This window comes from Carlito syrichta, unplaced genomic scaffold, assembly GCF_000164805.1.
Source record: "Carlito syrichta isolate Samal-C Ts95f unplaced genomic scaffold, Tarsius_syrichta-2.0.1 Scaffold314172, whole genome shotgun sequence".
Taxonomy (NCBI): Eukaryota; Metazoa; Chordata; class Mammalia; order Primates; family Tarsiidae; genus Carlito; species Carlito syrichta.
In genome coordinates this window covers 109,651-133,341 of record NW_007258268.1, presented here as the reverse complement: position 1 = coordinate 133,341, position 23,691 = coordinate 109,651, and the positions used below count along the sequence as shown (strand labels likewise).

The following is a 23,691-nucleotide window of genomic DNA, read 5'->3' as shown; positions in this document are numbered from 1 at the left end:
TCCTTCCGCCTCAGCCTTCCAAGTAGCCGGAATTACAAGCATGCGCTACCATGCCCGGCTAATTTTTTGATTTTATTGTAGAGATGAGGTCTCACCTGCCCGACGGGTCTCGAACCCGCGGACTCAGGCAACCCACTCACCTCAGCCTCCCAAAGGCATAAAAGTCATTTTAAGCAGATAATAGCATGCTATGGTTTGAATGTGTCCCCCAAAAGTTCATGTGTTGGGAATGTAATCCCCGGTGCTGTGATGTGGGACCCAATTAGAGATGATTGAGTCTCTCCAAAAAAAAAGAAATGATTGGATAAATAATGTAGTTATTACGGTAGCTGGTTAGTTATCGCAAGAGTGAGTTATTATAAAGCAAGTCTGGCCCCTGGTGCCTCTCTCTGTCTTGGACACTTGCTTGCCTTCTACCATGTTATGATGCAGCACAAAGGCCCTCCTCGGCTGCTGAAAACGTGCTCTTGGACTTCTGAGCCCCAGAACTCTGAGAGATAAATGTAATTTCTTTGTAAATTACCCATCTGTGGTATTCTGTTACTGCAATAGAAAATGTACTAAAGACAGCATATGCTAAGTCACAAGGATTTTAAACTGCCTGGTGTCTTCAGGGAATCTCTGGAATTCTGAGTGACTGGAAGGTAAGATATGTGGGATGTAGGGAGAGAACAGAAGTAGAAAGGGAGGAGGGTATTAATCCAGGCAGAACAGTTCTGTTGAGGCCTGATTGTAAAAGGTCTTGTATTCCAAACTAAGCTTTTGAACTTTGTGCCACAGCTAATAAGTCATCAAAAATTGTTAAGTAGTAAAAATCAATTCAATCAATATTTTAGGAAGTGCTCTGATGATACTGTGGAAAATAAACCAAAGCATGAGAAATTAAAGATATCACAGTACAAAAAAAATTGTTAAACACTTTCTTTTAAAAAAGGTGACAGATTCAGTTTTATCCTTTTATGTCACCACCTAGTCATTTTACAGAGGAGTAGTTCTGTAGCAAATACTATGCCTTGTTTGATTCAGAAGGAAGAAGATTGTCCTTACCCACATATCAATTCAATCATACCCATAATTAACTGCAGCCCAACTACAGGGTCTACCTTTGAAATATCTCCAAATCTGTCTCCGCTCCATCATTATCGCTACTGTTTATAATCCAGGTTGTTAGCATTTCTCAACATTTCAGGGCTGGAGTGTTGCAAAGGTCTTCAAAATGGCATCCACAACGAGGTCTAGAGCCTGCTCACTCTGACCTTTCTATAGATATAGACTAGGTTGAGGCGACCTTCCAATACTTTTATCTCCTCACAGCTCTCCTTGATGTCATGGAACTGAGTATCTGCCCTAAAGACCCAAGCGATTTGTATTTGTAGAAAATTTAAAACTTCAATATAGTGTGAAGAAAACAGTGATATTTTGAACTACACCTGACTAGAACACTATTACTTCATTCTCATCATGAATTTGGGACATACAATTCTTCTACTAGGATAATGAGCACAGTAAAGTATACTCAATAAAAACTATTACTCATGTTCTGCCATTCTGTGAACCTCAAAGAAAAATATTTCAGGACCCCCCAAACTAATGACCTTTGCTTCCTGTGGTGATACTACCTAAACACAACTTTAAGTCAGTTTTGAGTTAAGGTTTAGCAGGTGTAGCCATATATATCACTAGATTCTGGAAATCTGGTTGGTCTTGATGAGGTATTTGAAATCACAAATCGCACTTAAAGGGCTCAATAATCTTGTATTGCTCTGTAAACTCTTTGTGTGTGGGAGTCTGACTACATCACTTAAGAGCTAGGCATCAGCTGGGCTCAGTGGCTCAGCCTGTAATCCCGCGCCTTTGGGAGGCTGAGGTGAGTGGATTGCCTGAGCCCGTGGGTTCGAGACCCGCCTGGGCAGTGAGACCTCATCTCTACAATAAATAAAAAAATCAGCTGGGCGTGGTAGCGCACGCTTGTAATTCCGGCTACTCGGAAGGCTGAGGCGGACGGATCGCTGGAGCCCAGCAGGTCGAGGCTGCGGTGGCCAGAAGCAGCCACTGCACTCCAGTCTGGGCGACAGAGTGAGACGCCGACTAAAATAAATAAATAAATAGCCTTGTTTCTCTAGTCCTTCAATTTATGCCAAAATTGGTCCTGTTGACTTGTAGCTCAAGTTCAGAGAGCTCATCTGTTGCCTTCAGAGGTCAAATTGGCAGAATAATATATTCAAGGGAGTAAATCTTCAAAAAAAAAAAGATTTAAAGCATTCTAAACTAACAGTTTTTCTCTCTAATTCTTTTATCACCCTTCACAAGACCTATACTAGTTACCATAGAAACATGTTTTCATGCCCATTGGAAGAGAAAAAATATGTTAATGGAATGTTAATTAGTTATTTGTCCTTAAATGTTGCTTCTTTCAGCAAAATAATCTATGCCAAAAATCTGCGGACACACAAATGCATACTCTGTTCTATATCATCGGAGTCACAAAGAAGAAAGATTTATTTGTTAAAATGTTTTACATAATCAAAATTCTTAACATGTTTCTAGAAAAATATAGCCAATTGTTTGTAGTAAGCCTGGGTTCACATGTAAATTTTGCCAGTTACTAGCAATGATAACAAGGGGCAATTACTTTTCATTTAAAATAGAATTGGTTTTTTTTTTGAGTTGGAGTCTCACTCTGTCACCCAGGCTAAGGTGCCATGGCACTGTCACAGCTCACTGCAGCCTCTGACTCTGGGTTCAAGTGATCCTTCCACTTCAGCCTCCTGAGGAGCTGGTACTACCAGTACATGCCACCATACTTGGCTTTTTTTTTTTTTTTTTTTTTTTTAGAGAGATGTGGTCTCTCCTAGGCTGGTCTTGAACTCCTGGGCTCAAACAATTCTCCTGCCTCAGCCTCCCAAAGTGCTGGGATTAAAGAAATGAACCACCATGCCCAGCCAGAATTTTTTTTTTTTTTTTGAGATAGAGTCTCACTCTGTCACCCAGGCTGGTGTGCAGTGGCACACTCACGGCTACCTGCTGGGCTGAGGCGATCCTTCTGACTCAGCCTTCCAAATAGCTGAAACTACAGGTGCATGCTACCACACCCAGCTTATTTATTTATTTATTTATTTGTTTGTTTGTTTATTTATTTATTTATTTATTGTAGCGATGAGGTCTCACCAAGTTGCCCAGGTTGTTCTCGAACCCATAGACTCAGGCAGTCCCCTCACCTTGACCTCCCAATGTGCTGGGATTACAGGCTTGAGTCACTGTGCCCGGCCCAGGAATTTTTTTAAACCTACCTTACAAGATTCTAGTGAGGAGAAAATTAATTCATGTAAAAGTTCTTACAATAGTATCTGACAAGCATAAGTTAAGTACTGAAAACTTTTCAGGTACGATTACTATTACTTTTTTTTTTAACTTTCTTTTATGTTTTCTTTGTTCTGTTTGTGGCATCACATTGACCTTACAGTAGTTTCTCAGATAATTGGATGAAAGAATGAATAATTGAATGAATCCGGGAGGCCACATGGCATGATGAAAAGTGAATAGATTTTGGAGCCAGAAAGATCTGGACATATGTTAGTAGCTATTTTGTTTCTTCATTTATAAAATAGGAGTGATAACTCATCTTGTGGGCATGTTGTTATAACATTGGTGTCCGCCCATCTCGAGCACAATAAACTTTGGGAAAGTACTTTGCACATGGAAGTGGGATAATGGTTAATGGCACATATGTGTGCTCCAGAGAGATTGACAGTAAGAATAGAAACAAAGAGGCAGAAAAAAATAATACTTTCTATTTTTTGAGTGGCAACTTATGCATTTTTCTAAAATGTTACCATGCATTGTTCTCTGCTTTTTGACAAAAAGAGGCCATAGAAAGTATTTGCCTCAAACACTAGAATAACTAGATATATGGTATGTCAGTTTTAACTTTTTTAGCTTTTTTTTTTTTTTTTTTTTTGAGTCGGAGTCTCACTCTGTCGCCCAGACTGGAGTGCAGTGGCCGCTCCCGGCCACCGCAGCCTCAACCTGCTGGGCTCCGGCGATCCTTCCACCTCAGCTTTCCAAGTAGCTGGAATTACAGGCGCGCACTACCACACCCAGCTCATTTTGATTTATTGTAGAGATGAGGTCTCACCAAGTTACCCAGGCGGGTCTCGAACCCGTGGACTCAGGCAATCCACTCACTTCAGCCTCCCAAAGGTGCGGGATTACAGGCCTAGCCACTGAGCCTGGTTACTTTTTCTGCTTTTTAAAAGAGGTTAAATATTTACTTCTGAACTATCTGAAAAAATTTAGATTCAGATTTCATGAAATAAAAGTTATAGTAATTATGTCTTTCTTGCAGACTTTATATTCAAAGGCAGATGACCAAAACTAGATTATAAAACACCAATAAAATGATATTTGTGTTGTAATTTAGTTTACAAAATGCTTTCATACCCATTATCTATTCAGTTCTCACAACCAGTCTGCAAGTTCGATTATTTATCCCACTGTGTGAATACTGAGGTTCAGAGAGGTTAAGTGGTTTGTGTAAAATTATTCATATAGTTTACAAATAGCAAAAGTAGGACTCTTTTGCATATTTTCTAACAAGAATTCTAGGACAATTATCTCTATAGATTGGTTTCAGGAGATGTATTTATACTTCAGAAAATGTGACTGAGAAACTACCCATTAGTTTTCAGCTTCTTGACTATGACTGTTTACATTATAACCCAGTTAATATACACATAAATATGTACACACATTCCTATATAATATGACAATAGCTGTCCTTTTTACATGTAGTGCAACACTAGTGTTTTGTATTCTAACCTATTTTATTACATTATTAAACAGTGATGGTTGTAACGTACTAAACTCATGTCACAATCTATCAATGGATGACAAGTTCCAATTTGAAAAATACTGTAATAGGGTAAGGCGGGAATAAAAAGCTTTGAATAGATTCTAGCAGAAAACTAAAGACAAATACGAAAGTAAAAATAATGTGAGATATCTGCAAACAAAAGATATTTCAGATTGTAATTAATATAATTCACAATTGCTTTGCATTTGTTTTCCTAAATAGTCCATGTAAAAATAATAATAATAATATGAGGTAGAAGTGATAATGCCCATAAAAGAGGTAAAGAAAACGTATCAAAAGAGTTAGGAAGAAAAGGATTATATTGATCTGAAAGAATAAATTTACAAATAAGCTGTTTCTAACATCCTAATTATTAAGAAGGGGGCTTAAGAGTTGGTTTTTGAAGGATGAGTAAAATTACAACATAGTAGTAATGTCTATATGTTTGTCTCTTACTTGAGTATCATCATAATAGCAGCTATAATTCATTTATTCAATAACTATTGAGCACTTACCATGCAGGCACTATGTGGTAGGTACTATCCCAGGCGTAGAGGTCAAATTAGGTGAAAATTTCTGCCCTTGAGGGATTTACATTCCAGTGATATGAGACATAAATAAACAAAATAAATAAGCAAATTATGCAGTATGTTAGTAGGTGGTAGGTACTAAGGTGAAAAATAAAGCAGAGACAGAGGACAGGGAACGCCATGTGAGAGTTGTAGTATGAAATGGAAACTTCACAGAGACAGTGACATTTGAGTCAAGGTTGAAAGAAGATGGGAGAACTAGCCCTATGAATATCTGAGGAAAGAGCATTCCAGGACAAGGGAATAGCAAGTGTAAAGGCCCTAAGTCAGGAACTACGGCAAGGGGACCAGAATGAATGAGGGGGACAGTGATGGAGAGTGAAGACAGAGGATAATGTAGATTAGCTCACATGGAGCTTTGAAGGCAGTTTTAAGGACTGTCTTTTCTTCCTAGTGAGGTGGGAAACCACTGAAAGGTTTTGGACTGAGAGGATAGGTTTTATTTAGATTTATTATAAGTGATGTAACAGCTCAATTGAGAATAAACTCTAATAAGTCATGGAGATAGCAGAGAAACCAGTTAGGAGGCGATTTCAGTAATTCAGATGAAAGATGAAGGTGGTGGCAGTAGAAGCAGTAAAATCTGACCTGATCCAGGATACATTGTGGCGATCAGAGCCAAGAGGATTCCCCACCATACTGGATGTGAAGAGTGAGGGAAAGAGGAGTGAAGAATGACTACAAGGTTTGGCTTGAGTAACAGAAAGAATGGAATGGCATTAACTGAGATGAAAAGCTGTGGTTGGGGTCTATTTGGGTGTGAAGAGCAGGACATGGTATTAGACATGTTATATCTCAGAAGTAAATTAGTCACCCAAATAGAGATGTTGATTGGACAGTTGGATATAGGTCTGGGATTCAAAGGAATGACCCAGGCTGGAGATACAACTTTGGAGTTTGTGGGATATGGGTGGTAGTTAAAGTCACAAGAGTGGATGAGCTCTCCACAGAAGTGTATAGATAAAAGGGAGAGGATGTCCAAGGACCAGACCTCAGGTTACTCCTATTTTACAAGGTTAGGAGCAAAGAAGACTGAGAAGGAATGGCCAGTTAGGGAGGAGAAAACCAATGAAATTGGTATTAAGTATCAAGGAAAAGGGTGTGATTCACTATATTAAATATAATTGATGGGTCAACTACTATGAAGACTGAGAATTGATACTTTCTAGGAAGTTCAACATATGATCTTTTGAATCCAGTTCTCTAGGTTAATACTGGCTCTGCCACTGTGTGATGGAGCAGAAATCCTTAAGCTGTCTTTGTCTCACTCTCCTCATCCGCAAAATAGAGAGAACACAGTCAATCTTATAAGATTATTATGAGGACTATATTCGTTAGTATATTACTTTATATGCTATATAGTAAGCTCTGTGCTGGTGAGAGGTGGTAGTGGTAGCAATAGTACTAATACTAATAGTGGTAGTGACAATAGTATTTCCAGGATCCTTGAGAGGCTCTCATTTTATGGATGAGAAAGTTGAAGCTCAATGAAACTAATTAATATGGTCAAGGTTAAACAGCTCAAGACAGAGGTTCAACAGCAAAGTTAATCGCCTCCAAAAACCTTAATCTTTCTGTACACTGTCAATCAATATTTTCTGGTTACACTCTTAAAGAGACTCTTATCCCATTAAAAAGTGGGAAAGCATGGGATTGGAAGTCCTGGGATCTTTAGCTTAAATGAAAAGGAAAAAAAAGAATGTTGAGTACCATTCTAATGATCGACCTGCTCAAATGCTATTAATATTTCCAAGGCCACTGTAGGGATTTAGGTAATATAATTTTAGTTCAAAATTTAACAAAATTTAGAAAGATGTATGTTGTTAATTTTCCTTGCCTACTCTTACTTTAAAATTAGAAAGCAAAGGACAAGTTTTTCACAAAATGGAAAAGCTTTGAGTTTCAGAGATGTATATGTATATGTGTGTATATTACATATATAGAAATTCCAAATAGAAACTCTAAGAAACTCAAAACCTTTAATATATTGTGTAAAAGCAATGAAAATATACTGCTCACCCATCTGGTCATCATATCAAACAATATGGACAAATATTGAGGCACTCAGAGATGAATCTCTTCCTTCCCTAAACATCTTTCCTACCCTAAACAAGTAGTGTAGACTGGTTGAAAAGAGATTCCAGGCTTCCTTAAGACATTTTTTAGAAAGTTTGCATCTCCCATCTCAGTCTATTCCTCAGTCCACTGTATTCCACATTAGTATCTGACAATAATATCTGACAATATATTTTTTTTTTACTTTCCACTCTTGCTTCTATTAATGACACCTAACTGCTAATCTTTCACATATTTCCTGTGAAATGAGTTGGCAGTGTATCACACACACACACACACACACACACACACACACACACACACAAAAACTTCCCAAGTAGGATTGTATGAATATTTCTTGCCCACCCTGTAGTAAAAAATTTCTATTAATGGACATGTAATACATAGACAATATCACAGTTAAAAAAACAGCTGAGTCAAATTACCCAAGTCCGAACGCTTCCTACGCTACTTACTAGATATGTGACACTGGCAAGTTTCTCAAGTTTCTGTGTCAGTTTCAACTAAACAACAAAATGAGAATAAATATCTCATAGGTTTCATGTGAGCATTGAATAATATATAACAAAGGCTCAAAACAGATCCTAACACAGAGAAAGTATTCAATCTGTGTTAACTTTCATAATAGCGATAAAGATGATAATTAAGATGGGGATAACGGTGGTGGGAGTAATGCTTCAGACAACAATAAAGATGGAAAATCAGATCTCTACCACCAACTGGCTGGGAAACCTGAGGTAAATCTTTTAAACTCCTGGGGCCTGTTTTATCTTCTGCAAAATAAGCAATTTGAGTTCTGTTAGAAAAAAAGAGAATATGTTTTTAAGTAGTTAATTTCAAATGGTTGTATTAGAAATTTTCTATGTTAAATAAGTGACTCAAAGGAGAAATGAGATCATTAAGAAAAAAATCAAAAAAAAAGAAAAGAAAAGAAAAAAAGCTCTGCTACCTAAAACACCTCTAACTTTTGTTTTGTTTTTATAGCTTCCAGCAAGAAGTGCATTCCTGCTCCTATTATTATTGCTTCCATCTCCTTTTTGACCAGTGTCATCATCTCTTCCAAAAGTGGAATATAAAGGAATCTTGTGGCTCCTTTTAAAAAAACAATTTTTAAAATAAAAACATTTTATTGGTCTTTTGACTAGAAATGGGAATTTATTTTCCAGTTATTTCTTTCCAAGTGTTTCATCTTTCTGCTGAAACAAGTGCATGGCCTCTTCTTTGCTAATTCTGTTTTGCCTTCCCTGTACCCCTCATCTTATTTCGACCAGGACACCCTAAATATCCCTGCAGAAATCACTCTGCCCAGTTAGCAATGGATGCAGGACTGGCTCAGCCCACTTTCTGTGAGTTGGCTTGTAACTCAGGTCATAAACAATCAGTATATATTTTTCTCAATGGACACAGAAATTCATGCTGGAATAGAAAATAATCCAATCAGAGCCTGTGATATACAATCAGGGTACATTTCTGGAATTGGTACTGGGAGTAGAATGGGAGCCTCTTTTTCCAATGGAGATCAGTGAAACAGGGTATGAGCTTACAGCTGCTAGCAGCTCTCTTGCCACCAAGAGAGGAGACCCTACCTCCCTGAGAAAGGAGCTAACACAATAGAAAAGCTGAGAAATGAAAATAAACCCAATCTTTATGAAAGTGTATAAGTGTCTAGGTTCAACTTTGCATGAAGCTTTTTCATTACCTAATCTATTGCATAAATCAATAAATTACATTTTTGTTTACATCATTTGAATTAGATTTTCTATCTTAAGCATCAAGCAACTGAACGAGTTCTAAATGAATACAAGGACTCTCCCTTTTTTTATTTAGTGATTCTAAATAAAAACAAATCAAAGAAGATCAAGTTAGAAAGCAAAGGACAAGTTTTTCACAAAATGGAAAAGCTTTGAGCTTCAGAGATGTGAATTTTATTCAGAAGTTTTTATCAGCATTCAAGATCAAACCAGTGTGGCCTCAGATGGAAAAAAACAGAAAGTTGAGAAATAAAAGAGAAAGTTAATGAAAGATATTAGTAATATATCTCATTCACTGCCAGTAACAAATGTTGCAGTATGTTTCTAAGATATTATAAAAGTTAAAATTTAAATTTACATGTCAATTTGTAGAAGACAATGGAAAAATGGATTGTAAGTCTTCATAACAAATTTAGATCTTAAGATAATATGTGGAATTGTGTTTAGGTAAAGGAGAGAATATGGGAGAGAAAACAATTGATTACCAAGCAAATATCAAAGCTATATTGAGTTCCCATTATGTACAAACTCTGAGATGCAAAAAAGTATTAACTATTGAATTTCACAGCTGGAAATTCTCTAACTCTTCCCTCAGGTAGTATATGATTTAGGTGGGAGCATAGAAGGTAACATAGTGAGACCTTGTCTCCACAAAATATCAAAAAATTAGCTGGACATGGTGGTGTGTCCCTTTAGTTCCAGCTACTCTGGAGGCTGAGAAAGGTAGATCACTTAGACCCAGAAGGATGATGCTGTGGTGAACCATGATCGTGCCACTGCATTGCAGCCTGAGTGACAAAGTGAAACCCTAATTCAAAAAAAATTTTAAAAAGAAAAAAAAAGAAACAAAGAAAAAGGACACAAATTACCACATTAAGAATGAAAAAGATGTCACTACTGACCCCACAGACATTAAAATGATAATGAGAGAACATATGAACAACTAACTAACTCTGTACACATAAATTCAACAACCTAAATGAAAGACAATCTACAATAACTCACCCAAGAAGACGTAGAAAACTTGAATAAACCTATACCTTTTTAAGACATTGCTTCTATAGTTTAACAGCTTCTAGAATAAAATATTCAAGGCCCAGATGGTTTTACTGGTGAATTTACATTTGTAAAAGAATTAAAAACAATTCTGCATACTATCTTCTAGAAAATATAAAATACTTCTGAAATGATTCTATAAAGCCACCATTGTGGCTTTTATTTTTGAAAAGGAAAGCTACAGAACAATATCCCTTAAGAAAATAGACACAAACATCCTCAACAAAATATTAGCAAATCCAATTCAACAATACATTTTTTTAAATGTCACCACTAATTTTAGGTTTTTCCCATAAATGCAAGGCTGGTTCACATCCTTCAAAAGTCAGACTAAACAAGAAAAACCATATGATCATATAAGTAGATAAAGAAAAGGCATTTTTAAATATTCAATATACATTAGAATAAAAACTCTCAGCAAACTAGAAATATAAGAAAGTTTCCTCAAGCATAGAGGATTCTTATAAAAACCTACAGCTAAAATTATAAAAGACTATATGCCACTCCCCACCAAGATCAGAAACTAGGCAAGGATGTCACTTTCACTAGTCCTATTCAATATCGTACTAAAAATCCTAGAAAGTGATGAAGGACAAGAAAAATGTATTCAAATTAAGAAGGAAGAAATCAACTACCACTATTTGCAGACAACATGATTGTCTACATACAAAATCCCATGGAGTCTACACAAAAACTTTTAGAACTACAAGTAAGTTCAGCAGATACAGTGTCAACATGCAAATATCCACTGTATTTCTATTCACTAGGAATGAACAAAGAAACCAATAATTTTATAGGTTTTATTTATTTATTTATTTTGAGTTGGAGTCTCATTCTTGTCGCCCAGACTGGAGTGCAGTGGCACACTCCCGGCCACCGCAACCTCAACCTGCTGGACTCTGGTAATCCATCTGCCTCAGCCTTCCAAGTAGCTGGAACTATAGGCGCGCGCTACCACACCCAGCTAATTTTTTATTTATTGTAGAGATGAGGTCTCGCCAAGTTGCCCAGGCAGGTCTTGAACCCACAGGCTCAGACAATCCACTCACCTCAGCCTCCCAAAGCGTGGGAATACAGGCTGAGCCACCGAGCCCGGCTTATAGGTATTATTTATGATACTTTCTCAATAAAATACTTAGTTATAAATTTAAGAAAATGTGTGCACAGGCTGTATGCTAAGATTCAAAAACTATAAAATTCTTAAGTAAAACAAATCAAAGAAAACCTAAATAAATGTTGAGATAAATCTTGTCCATGGATTTAAAAACTCTATATAGTAAAGATGTCAATTCAAAATCTGTCCATGGATTGGAAGACTCTATGTGATTAAGATATCAATTGTTCCCAAACTGATCCGCAGAATTAATGCATTCACATCCAAAATGCCATCCGGATTCTTTACAGATACACAAAAATGAATTCTAAAAACCATACAAGAATGTAAAGCACCAAGAACAGACAACATTTTTAAAGGAACAAAACTGGGGAACTCATACTATCAAATATTAAATTATACTATAAAACTATAGTAATAAAAACAGTGTATAGACCAACATAATAGAATGGAAAATCTAAAAATAGGCCCACAAATGTGGTCAATTGATTTTTAACAAAGAAACAAAGATAATTTAATAGAAAAAGTTTAGGTTTTTGTCAACAAATGATGCTGGAACAACTGGCTATTCATATTCAAAAATATAAATTTTGATCTATATGTCATGTCATAAACAATAATTAACTTAAAATGGAAAATAGCCATAAAGATAAAATATAATGCCATAAACTCTTAGAAGGAAATATAGGAGAAAATCTTGTAACTTTTGGTTAGTCAATTATTTCTTTAATATGACACCAAGAAACAGATTCATTGAAAATATGATAAATTGGACTTCATTCAAATTTAAAATTTTTGTGTTCTTCAAAGATGCTTTAAACAGAATGAAAAGACAACTGGTAATCTGAAAGAAAATATTGCAGAGCACACTCTGACAAATGACTTGGATCCTTGTAGTGTTAGAACATTCAGGAACTTGACTGTGGAAGTGAAACATAAACTTATATGAAATTGCAAAGAACCTAATATGTACACAAATGAATATAAGCAAATCTAGAGAAATCTGAATAAATTGGTAGATTACATAAAAGTCAATATTCTGGATATAAAATACTATAGATTTGCAAAATGTTACCTCAGGAGATTCTAGGAAAAGTATTCAAAAATCATATGTGCAAAGTTGGTTTGGGAAAACTAAGACATGATGGAAGAGGGGATTGGCAGCTTAAGATGAGACATTTTATTCATAACTTTTTGAGGTATGGTAAGCCATCTAGAAGGTTAGTTAGAGATACATACTTGGAGTGCAGAAAAAAATTACGGAATAACAGTTATGTATTTGGGGTACATCAACAATCAAGTGGTAATACAACTATGAAGTTGTATGAAATCTCCCAGGGAGCATATATAGAGTAAAAAGAAAGCTAAACATAGAAACCTAGAAAACATAAATATTTAACAGACATATAAATAAAGAATAGTCCATATAGAAATTGAAGGAATGTACAAAAAGAGGATCCAACAGAATCATACATTGCTAAGAAAATATAGTTTAAAATTAAAAAAAGATCAACAATTTCAAATGCCTCAAATAGATAAACACTGTACATTACTTATTATATTTTCATTACAATGCTATTGGTGATGATAGGGAGCCATTTTGTAAGAGGCGAGAATATGTGCAGAAGCTAGATTACAAATACTGAAAAATTAATGAGAAAACAAAGTAGAGGCAGTGCATGTACACTACTCAATTGGAAAGTGTGACTGTGAAGAGGTGGCTATAGGGTAAAAAAGGTGATTGTTTTCAGGTTTGCTTGATTTAAAAAAAAAATGCAATATTCTCAAGTGTTGGTGAATTGTTGCAATTATAATTGAACCAGGCAGGTTATTCTAGGAAAGAATCATGAAGTATGGAGTTTTTAAGTGGAGAACCTTAGATAAAAGAGGGGGTAAGCTTTAGAATAAAGGGGGGAAAAAAGCATCCGATGTAAAAGAAACTATCAAGCGAGAGCTATATGCAGATCAGTTTGGAGATATCATTGACCTTTCACTCATTCTCCACCATCCTCAATTCAGCAATCAAACATGTCAAATCAGCCTTCCTGGTTCTCTGCCACCACCCTGATTCCAAGACCCATGCTAGGAAAATTTTCTTTCTGCTTGAGGTTCAGTCCTGACTATTGATTTGATGACAACGCTGACTTTAGTCTAGAAGGATTTAAGAGTTCAAGTTGATTATCTAGTGGGTTCACTATAACGTCAATATTGCTTCTAGTTTTTCTTTGAAAAGGAAACTAGTAAAATGTGCCCAACTCTTTTGCATTATTACTGTTCACACTTCAATTATGGCAACTCCACGTAAGCTGCTGTCATGGAGAGGAAGGAACAGCTGTGTAGGCAGTAAATGCTAAGAAGGGTAGAAATAGAAGAGAAACAAACAATGCCTTAGGAACAAGTGGGTAAAATAATACTCCTTAGCAATGTTCTCTTCAAAAACAAAATATAACTGTTTTAAGATAGAACAAGTCACTGACAGACTTGTCCAGCTACTGTAGACACTGGCGTTGAAGACCATGCAATCCACACTAATCTAGTTTAGATAAAGTGACTGTGAAATCCAAACATCCTAATATTATCCCAAAATAAAAAGTTAATATTAATAGTTCAATATTGCATACAGATTAAAATACAATTTTCTAGCATAGCATTTAAGGTAATCATCTACAAACTGCTCTCAATTTTCTACTATTCACCTTCCCTTAACTTCTCTAAAAAACACCCTGTACCACCAGCACGATGGATTAATTTTGTTCCTTGAAAATGCTCTACAATTTTTTCTTCAGCTCCTTTGCTCTCTGGTTTCCCTCCATCTGAAATATCTCCTCCTCAACCCTCCACTCATCTGTTGAAATCCAACTCATCATCAATTCCTAGTTCAGAAACACTGGACACACATTCCTATGTGGTAGAGCCCTAGGATACATCAAGGCCAAAATTACCCACTGAGACAAAAGTGAAAAGTTACTTCAGTTAGCCTTTCTTTAGTACCATAGGGCAGCACCTTTTGATTTTACAAGTCTCCTCTCTGGCATCTTGTTTCTATATTCTCTACCCATGCACTTCCCTCCCTCCACCAAACCAAGAGATACTATTGTTAATATAAGTATAGCTACCATTTTGTCAAGATTTTTGCCTCTTATCAACCACTATGCCAAATGCTTTACGTGCATTATTTCATTTAATCCTATGGCAATCCATAAATTATGAACTAATACATTATACCAATGGAAAAACTTAAAGATTAAGTGACTTTCCTGAGGTTACATGACTAGTAAGTGGTACTTAGGGTACACAAAGTCAAAACTATCTGATTTTAAATCCTGTGGTCTTGATGGGATTCCAAGATGACAATGGAGTCCGTAGGAGTGTGTGAGTCTCCATATAAGTGAGTGTGCATAGGGACGAATATATGCAAGTGTGAGGACAAGTGGGTGTATGAGTGCCTGACTGAGTGGGGACATGGGAACAAGTGGCCTGAGCTCCCCTTCTGAAATGGCTGCCCTGCACGCTGCTTCTCAGATCCCAGCTCTGTCCACCGCCCAGAGGTAAGCACCACCTCTGTGACCTTACCCAGAAAAAAGCAGGAAAAAACAGTTGCTGCATGGTGCCAACCACCACCACAGTCTCTGGCGCCAGATTGAACATTGGCAGTGGGGAATGTTCAATCTGACACCATGGAGGAAATACAGCAGAGGAATTAGTCGCCCCTCCCAGCAGAGGGGAAGATGCAGAGACATCACCACCACCATCATCACCTTTGTCCTGGAATCCAGGCAGATACAGGCTCCAGCCTGCCCATGTGAACAGCAGTTCACATCAACAATAAGGCTGGCTTAACATCTGCAAGGCCATAAATGTAATTCAGTACATCAACAGATGTAAAAACAAGAACTGCATGATTATATCATAAGACACAGAAAAAGCTTTTGATAAAATTCAGCATCCCTTCTTGGTAAAATGCCTTCTTGGTAAAAACCCTTGAACACCTAGGCATAGATGGAACATACCTCAAAATAGTAAGAGCCATCTATGATAAACCCACAGCCAACAAATTGCTAAATGGACAGAAATTGAAACCATTTCCCCTGAAAACTCTAACAAGACAAGGCTGCCAACTCTCACACCTTCTGTTCAACATAGCTTTGGAATCCTAGCTAGAGCAATTGGACAAGAGAAGGAAATCAGAGGTATCCAAATAGGAAAAGAGGAAATTGAGTTATCCCTCCTTGCTGATGACATGATCCTATACCTTTGAAAACCCAAAAGAATCTGTCAAAAATCTCCTTGCACTAAAAAAGGACTTTGGCAAAGTCTCAGGGTACAAAAGCAACATGAAAAAGACATCACATTCTTATACACCAACAACAAACAGACAGAGAACCAAATAAAAAGCACAATCCCATTCAAACAGCAACACACACACACACAAAATGAAATACCCTGGCATCTTCCTAACAAGAGAATTGAAAGATCTTTATGATGAAAACTGCAAAACACTGCTCAAGAAAAAATCAAAGAAGACACAAACAAATGGACAAATATTCCATGCTCCTGGATTGAAAGAATCAACATTGTTAAGATGTCAATCATACTCAAGGCAATCTACAAATTCAAAGCAATACCCATTAAATTACCAACATCATTCTTCTCAGATGTGGGAACAACAATACAGAAATGCATATGGAAACATAAATGACCATGAAAAGCCAAAACAATCCTCAGCAAAAAAAAGAAAGTGGGAGGTATCACACTTCCAGACTTTAAGCTTTATTATAAGGCTATAATAATCAAAACAGACTGGTATTGGCACAAGAACAGGCATATAGACCAATGGAATAGGATAGAGATTCGGGAAGCAAAACCTCAACTTCTCAACCAACTCATCTTTGACAAAGTCTCCACCAACAACCACTAGGGAGAGGAGAACCTATTCAGTAAATGGTGCTGAGAAAGCTGGCTGACCACATGCAGAAGAATGAAACAGGACCTCTACCTATCACCCACAAATGTCAACTCCAAATGAATCAAAGACCTAAACATAAAGCTTCAAACTTTAATGATCTTAGAAAACACAGGAGACACCCTTATAGAAATTGGAGTAGGCAACCAATTCCTGATCAAAAGCCCATGTCATAAGAGATAAGATAGACAAGTAGGACCTCCTCAAACTGAAAAGCTTCTACAAAGCAAAAGAAGAAAGTGGGTAGACAGCCCACAGAATGGGAAATAATATTTGCCAACTGTATATCTGACCAAAGTCTAACATCCAGTATCTATAAGGAACTCAAATGTGCTGAAAAGAAAACACAGCAACAACACAAACTAGCCCTATTAAAAAGCGGGCAAAATATATGAATAGACATTTCTTTAAAAAAGACATTAGCAGCCAACAGATAGATGAAAAAATGGTCGGCCTCACTAATTATCAGAGAAATGCAAATCAAAACCACACTGAGATATCACTAACTCCAGTCAAGATGGCCTTCATCAACTCAAAAAATAACAAAGGCTGGAGAGTATGCAGGGAAAAGAGAATGCTTCTACACTGTAGATGGCAGTGTAAATTAGTACAACCTCTGTGGAAAACAGTGTTGTGATTTCTGCAAGATCTAAAACTCGACCTTCCATACAACCCAGCAATCTCCCTTCTGGGAATATACCCCGAGGAACTCAAATCATTCTACAAAAAAGATACCTGCGCATGCATGTTTATTGCAGCACTATTCACAATAGCAAAAGCATGGACCCAATCGTGCTGTCCATCGAAAGTGGACTGGATACAAAAAAAGTGGCACATTTACACGATGAAATATTATGTAGTCATAAAGGACAAAATTATGGACTTCCCATGTCCCCACTCAATCAGACACTCACACATCCACTTGTCCACCCACTTGCATATATTCATCCCTACACACACTCACTTATATGGAGACTCACACACTCCTACGGACTCCATTGTCATTTGGAATCCCATCAAGCCACAGTGAACAGCAGTTCACTGCGAAGTCCATAATTTTGTTGATGTGAACCGCTGTTCACATGGATGGATTTAGAATCTACCATATTCAGTGATCTATCACAGATACAAAGAACTGAATACCATAAGTTCTCACTAATAAACGGACCCTGAACATTTATCATACTACTATAAGAAAGGGATTGGCAGTAGAAGGACACTGCCCCGGGGGGGGGCACATATCATTAATAAGCATAGGTGAAATGGGGACCAAAGGCAGGCCCAAACTTCACCTGTACAGTGACCACTTATGTACCTAATCCTAAATTGTATCCTGCATCTTTAAAAAAAAAATCCTGTAGTCTTTCCACAAAGTTTTACTAGGGCTGTGTGATTCTCCTGCCTCTGAGGTGCCTTTGTTATAGAGGAATCAATGGGGACTAGAGAGAATCCAGAGAAAGAAGCATGGAGGACTGATCAAAGCATTGAGGGAAAGAAGTCCAAATGGTCTTTAAGGTTTTTATACTGTCAAGACATTCACCAAAATAAAGAAGAGAAATAGTGATAAAGAGCAGAACTCCTAAATGGAAAGAAGATGTGCATGCGCGCACACACACACACACACACACACACACACACACACTTGGCTGCACATATCTGGATTTATATCTTTTGAGAACCTAAGCAAAGCAATCAGCAACAGTTAAAGACAAAAATGCAACAGAAGCTAAAGGAAACTTAACATCTGGGTAGTTGACAAGATGAAATCCCCAAATCTGAGAGCTGCAATCTCAAAGAGCTATCTTTTCTCTTTTCTACTGAACTGAATTAACTCAGTTGTATAGTGCTTTTCAACTATAAGGAATCCATTTAAAAAAAAGAAAATTCTTTAAATGTTACCACTTTATTAGTCTTTCAAATTATATGACTGAATACTATATACTAAACTTATAATAATATAAGAAATAAAGGACTACTGAAGACTAAGCCATGCAGAAACAGTCTATAAACCAGACAGGCAGAGGGACCCAGCAGAAACTAGAAAACCTGTAAGTCATCACATTCCATCAGAAATATCCAGATGAAACCAGATGAAAAGGCACTTCAACAATACTCCTAAACAACTGCTGGGCCCACGGAACTCGGAAGCACAGCAAGGTAAGCAATATGGATATTCTATTAGTATTTATATGATACTTGGTTTCTCAGTAGTGAAGGAAATTTGAAATAGGCTGTCAGTCTTGATTCTCAGTCTAAATGTTACAAGAAGATTCCATGCAATGTTCTTTGTGATAATTTCTCTGAAGATACCAGGAAAAGAAGAAAATTAATAACTTCTAGGACTAAGTCAGAGAGGAGGAGAAGCAGTAAAGACTTCAATTTTAGAAAGAATTAAGAATAAAATGACACCTGTGTGAATGTGTGTTTATATGGATGGTATCATTTCCTTCTGTGTCGTTAACATTAATGCAGACACTCAGCATCTATCTGTGAAAGAATGAATGTGGAATCTAATACTAGCTTATGTACAGTGCTTATATTCCTTCATAATGTATATATCTAAGTATCACTGGGCATTTACTGTGTGTCTCCAAATGGACTGTTGTCTTCTCAAAGGCAAGGAACATTGTCTATTTTTTTTTTCAAGTGCCTCAAGACATATTGTAGAGACTTCACAAGTGACCGCTTGGCAAATGCTGATGAATGATGTTGATATTCTACTTTCTGGTCAGAAATATTCTTCAAAATAATTTACATTAGAAAGTGCATCATTATATCACGATCAACTTCTTTTTTGAAAATTAAAGGCCAGGGTTTTGATTTGAAGTAAAGAAGGCTCGGAGCTAGTTAGTAGCTGTTACTTTCTCCTGAAAGGCTGCTGACTTTACCCATCCCCTATTTCCACATTCCCAAATAAGTGGCCCCTGCATGCTAGAAGGACCCAACTTGGACAGTGAGGAAAAGTGACAGCAAATAGAAACGTAAAACCTCAGAGAGCACTAATAACTAAACATCAGAGACTTAGGGTCATGTTTTGCTTTTTTCCTCTTCTTTTTAGATTGTTATTATAAGAAAAACTCTAACATACACAGAAGTGGAGACAATAATATAATAAATTTCCACATACGCTTAACCCAGTTTTAAAAAGTTCAAAACAAAGCCAATCTTATTTCCTCTATAACACAACCCTAAATTTCTTCCAGATTATTTGGAAGCAAATTTCAGAGACTATATTATTTCATCTTTAATATTTTTGACATGTATTTTTAAAAAGACAAGAATTCCTCTTTTTGAAATTTATCATTATGCTCCCCAAATCAACATTACTATATTTAAGCGAGACCCTCTTTGACTTTGAAAGATACCCAGTATCTTGCTATCAAAAATTATTTTTGGTAGCAAAGTAAAAACTTTTGGAATGCAGTTTGCAACACATATCAAAAGTAATTTTTTAAAAAAATCTGCCAGGCTTAGTAGCTCATGCCTGTAATCCCACCACTTTGGGAGGCTGAAGTGGGAATATTGCTTGAGCCTAGGAGTTTGAGACATAGCAACAATGCCAGACCTTGTCTCTACAAAAAGTCAAAAAATTAGTCATCATGTTGACATGTACCTCTAATCCCAGCTTCTCGGGTGGCTGAGGCAAAAGGATTGCCTGAGCCCAAGAAGTCGAGACTGTGAGCTGTGATCATGCCACTGCACTCTAGCCTGGGCAACAGTGAGACTCTGACTCAGAAAAGAAAGGAATAAAATTTTAATTCCCATTAATTATACCACTAATTATATAATTCTTCTAGCTATTTATCCTGAGCAAATAATTCAGACAATGGAGGAGGGAAAAATCTATGTGTATCAAAATGATTATTAGAATATTATTTATGATAATGAAACAATTAGGGATTTATTAAATTGTGATAAAGAAATGGAAGGAATACTTTATGTAACCAATAAAACGCTTGTAAAACCAGAAATAGGGGAAAGTGTAAGTGAAGTAAAATGAATATAAAATGCCTTTTATTTACACTTTTATTACAACTTTATAAAATTCTCATGCATATAAACAAATTTTGAAAAGGAATAAAAACACAAAAATAATGAAGATGGTAGGTTTGTGAGTTTTTCCTCCTCTATTTAAAAAAGTTTATATATTAATGATAATGACTTTATATTTTGAAATACTTTTTTTTTGGTTTTTATTTATTTTAGAGACAGGATCTCACTCTGTCATCCAGGCTGGAGTGAAGTGACATGATCACAGTACACTGCAAATAATTCTGGACTCAAGCAATTCTCTTGGAGCCTCAGCCTCCAAAATAACAGGACTACAGGCAGGCATAATCACGCCCAGCTAATTTTTGTATTATTTGTAGAGATAGGGTTCTCACTATGTCATCCAGGCTGGTCTCAAACTCCTGAGCTCAATCAGTCCTCCCACCTCAGCCTGCCAAAGTGCTGAGATTATTTTGGAAGGCGTGAGCCATCACACCTGGTCTCAAAATTATTAGTTTTATCAAGTCTTTCACTTTTAATTTCTCCATGTTATAATTCTACCATCTATTAAAGCACAAATTACATGCTGCATTCTCCATGGGGCTTTCTCTAATTATATCATTATTAATTTCTCTTTAAGTTCCCATTTCACTTGACAATGAACTACTGTTACTCACAAAAGTATCCTTAAGTGTTTTATTTGAACATATGACAATCAATACATTTTCATTTTGTAAGGTGGTTCCTTTCCTGAAAAACTACAACTGTATAATATCACTAAATAAACCTTCACTTTTAGATACAATCATCAGTATATTCTACCATAACTCATATGCTCTTTAATCTTGAATGTTTATTTCTTAATTCAACAAAATTAACAACGTTAGGCTCACTAAGCATCCATCTTAAGCTAATCATTTTTTACATTTTAATATCCTCAGGTGTGCTGATCACTATACCAGCACTTTCAGATGTTTTGTCATTTTTTTAAATGAAATAGCAAGTCAATGATTTTCAAACGTTTAGCAACAGAACTCTCATCAATAAAATTTTACCCATCCAGAGTCCAAATGTGTAAGAGCCAGAGAAAGCGCTAGTCCCCCACAGGCTCAGGTGAAGTAGAAGTCTCAGAGACCAAGCGCTCCTCCTACTGGCCAACAACTCCCCATCAGGTTGCTCCAGGGCACTATAGAGCTTATTTCATTGCTGCAACACTACAGTAAAATATTCAAATAGTAGCACAAACTCTACAGAAGTGGGTGGTAACTCCCCAAATGAATTTTTTTGCAGGAAGCACCATAGTGTGATAACTCAAATTATGCAAAAATTGAAATTTGCCATACAAAAGGTGTAGTTAAGAGCTGGCATAAATGAATCACTTAGCTACTTTTTGCTAGCACCATGATCTTGAAACGTCACCAGGTGATCACCAAAAATAGAATAAAGTGGGAGAAAGTGTATGGCCCAGAATTCCTCTCAGGTACCATAATATATATTGTTTGTAAGACATCACTTGAAGTTTGCCTGAGTAACAACTATGATGTATAAGAAGGGTAAGCCCAATTAATTGTAGGGCTTTTGTTTTGCTGAGTAGTGTAAGAACTAGATTCTTAAGAGCAATAGTGCAAAGACTGCACATGGCCAACTACGGTTCTCCATGTGGTATTTAAGAGGGTAGAGATTGTTAACCTTCCCTGGTTAATCAAATGCCTCTATGTGGCCCCAGAGTTCATATATATTAAAGTGGGGGTTGATTAAAACTTGATTTGCACAAGCCAAACAATAACTCTATTTTTAGAGTTATTTTATATTTTTAGTAATTTTGTATGACAGATTAGTTTCAACTTGACATTGTAGCTATAAATCTGTCTTAACTTCATAACTAGATTAGAAATTCCACAAAAGCAGGGACCATGTTTTTTCATCTTTGTATGCTTTGCAGTATACCACCTTACACTTTAAGTAGAGTAGTACCCTACTCAATAACTGCTTTCTTCACCAGGTTCTTCAAACTTCACCTGTCTACGATACTATTTAATGGTTTCATCTTCAGTCTCCACCAATCCTTTTCCTAATTTTCTAGCACTTCTCTTATTTTGGAGGTAGAAATAACCTTGAACTGTATCCAATACTGAAGCTCAGACATACTTGAGATGTGGTGGCAGACTTGCTGGGCATGTTTGCATAACCCCAAGGGGAAAAAATCTAGGAAGGTAAGGCTGACTCAGAAAAATAAATGCCTTTTTTTATTAAAAAGAAAGAATAATTCTGAGCATATCCTGATGTCTCTTATTCGAACTTATTGGAACAAAATCATAGACTGATATCTTTAGATCCTACCAAGAAGAGCATCAGAGTGCAAGTGCATGAGTATTTTAAGGGGAAAAACGTTATTTTTGTAGTTGAAAACATACCATGTCTTCGATTGCTGGAAAAGCTGAAACTTTTCTCATCATTTTATTAACTACTAATTCTTCTTTTACTGTCTGTTCAGGGTCGTTTGCTCATTTACTGTTTTCCTTATTAATAACAACATTACTTTAGAAATTAATACTTTTATTAATTTTATTAATAATAACAGTAGTTTAGAAGTTAATATTTTCCTAGGTTGCTTTCAGTTTTTATATGGTCATCTTTGTTAATCATATTTTTGCATGTGATTTTTTTTCCCCATTGATTTTAGGCTTATAAAGTCCTCCATAAAGACATTGGAAATATTCCATTTTCTTCTAGCTATTTTATTATTTCATTTTTTTACACATACACTAATAATTTTTATTATGGTATAACCTTAAAGATTAGCCCATTACGACGGGGCCATTTGTGGAGTAATAATTTCAATTATTATTTATTGGAAATACATTTATTATTAAATGGATAGAAGGGTCTGCTTTGGGGAATTTTGTTCCACAAATTCACCTATTCTTGCGCCTATACAGTACTCTTTAATACTGTATTTTAATGGTGTTTTAATATGAAGGGGAAGGGTCCTATCATTCTATCTTGAAGTAGATGGAAACTATCCCTTCATATAATGGCATATGATAGTAGCTAGAGATATTTCACACTTTCTCATAAGAAAGACTACTCTCACCTAAATATCTGAATAGGAATATAGCCGATTGTCTTCTGAATTCGAAGTCAGAAGCTGGAGTTTTTATTTCATCATAAATTCTAAAAACAAGGAGTCAAAGAAAGACAAGTGTTTAATGAAAAATTCCTAGAAGAAAAAACAAAATTGGAACTCCAAATTCATGCTTATCAAATTGCAGTTTGCAACCCATCGGTGAGTGTGGGGG

General features: G+C 36.3%; 2 protein-coding genes across 3 annotated transcripts in view; one reads left to right on the top strand and one right to left on the bottom strand.

Moving 5' to 3' along the window:
* The window catches only part of ART4 (ADP-ribosyltransferase 4 (Dombrock blood group)), a 12,106-nt gene extending 3,455 nt beyond the window's left edge, over window positions 1-8,651 (top strand). Inside the window, 1 exon segment of the mRNA XM_008071214.2 lies at window positions 8,503-8,651. Coding sequence (XP_008069405.2) covers window positions 8,503-8,594 — 92 coding nt within the window. The 3' untranslated portion in view covers window positions 8,595-8,651.
* Window positions 1-23,691, bottom strand: part of PDE6H (phosphodiesterase 6H) — a 172,793-nt gene that overhangs the window by 143,796 nt on the left and 5,306 nt on the right. The window lies entirely within an intron of this gene.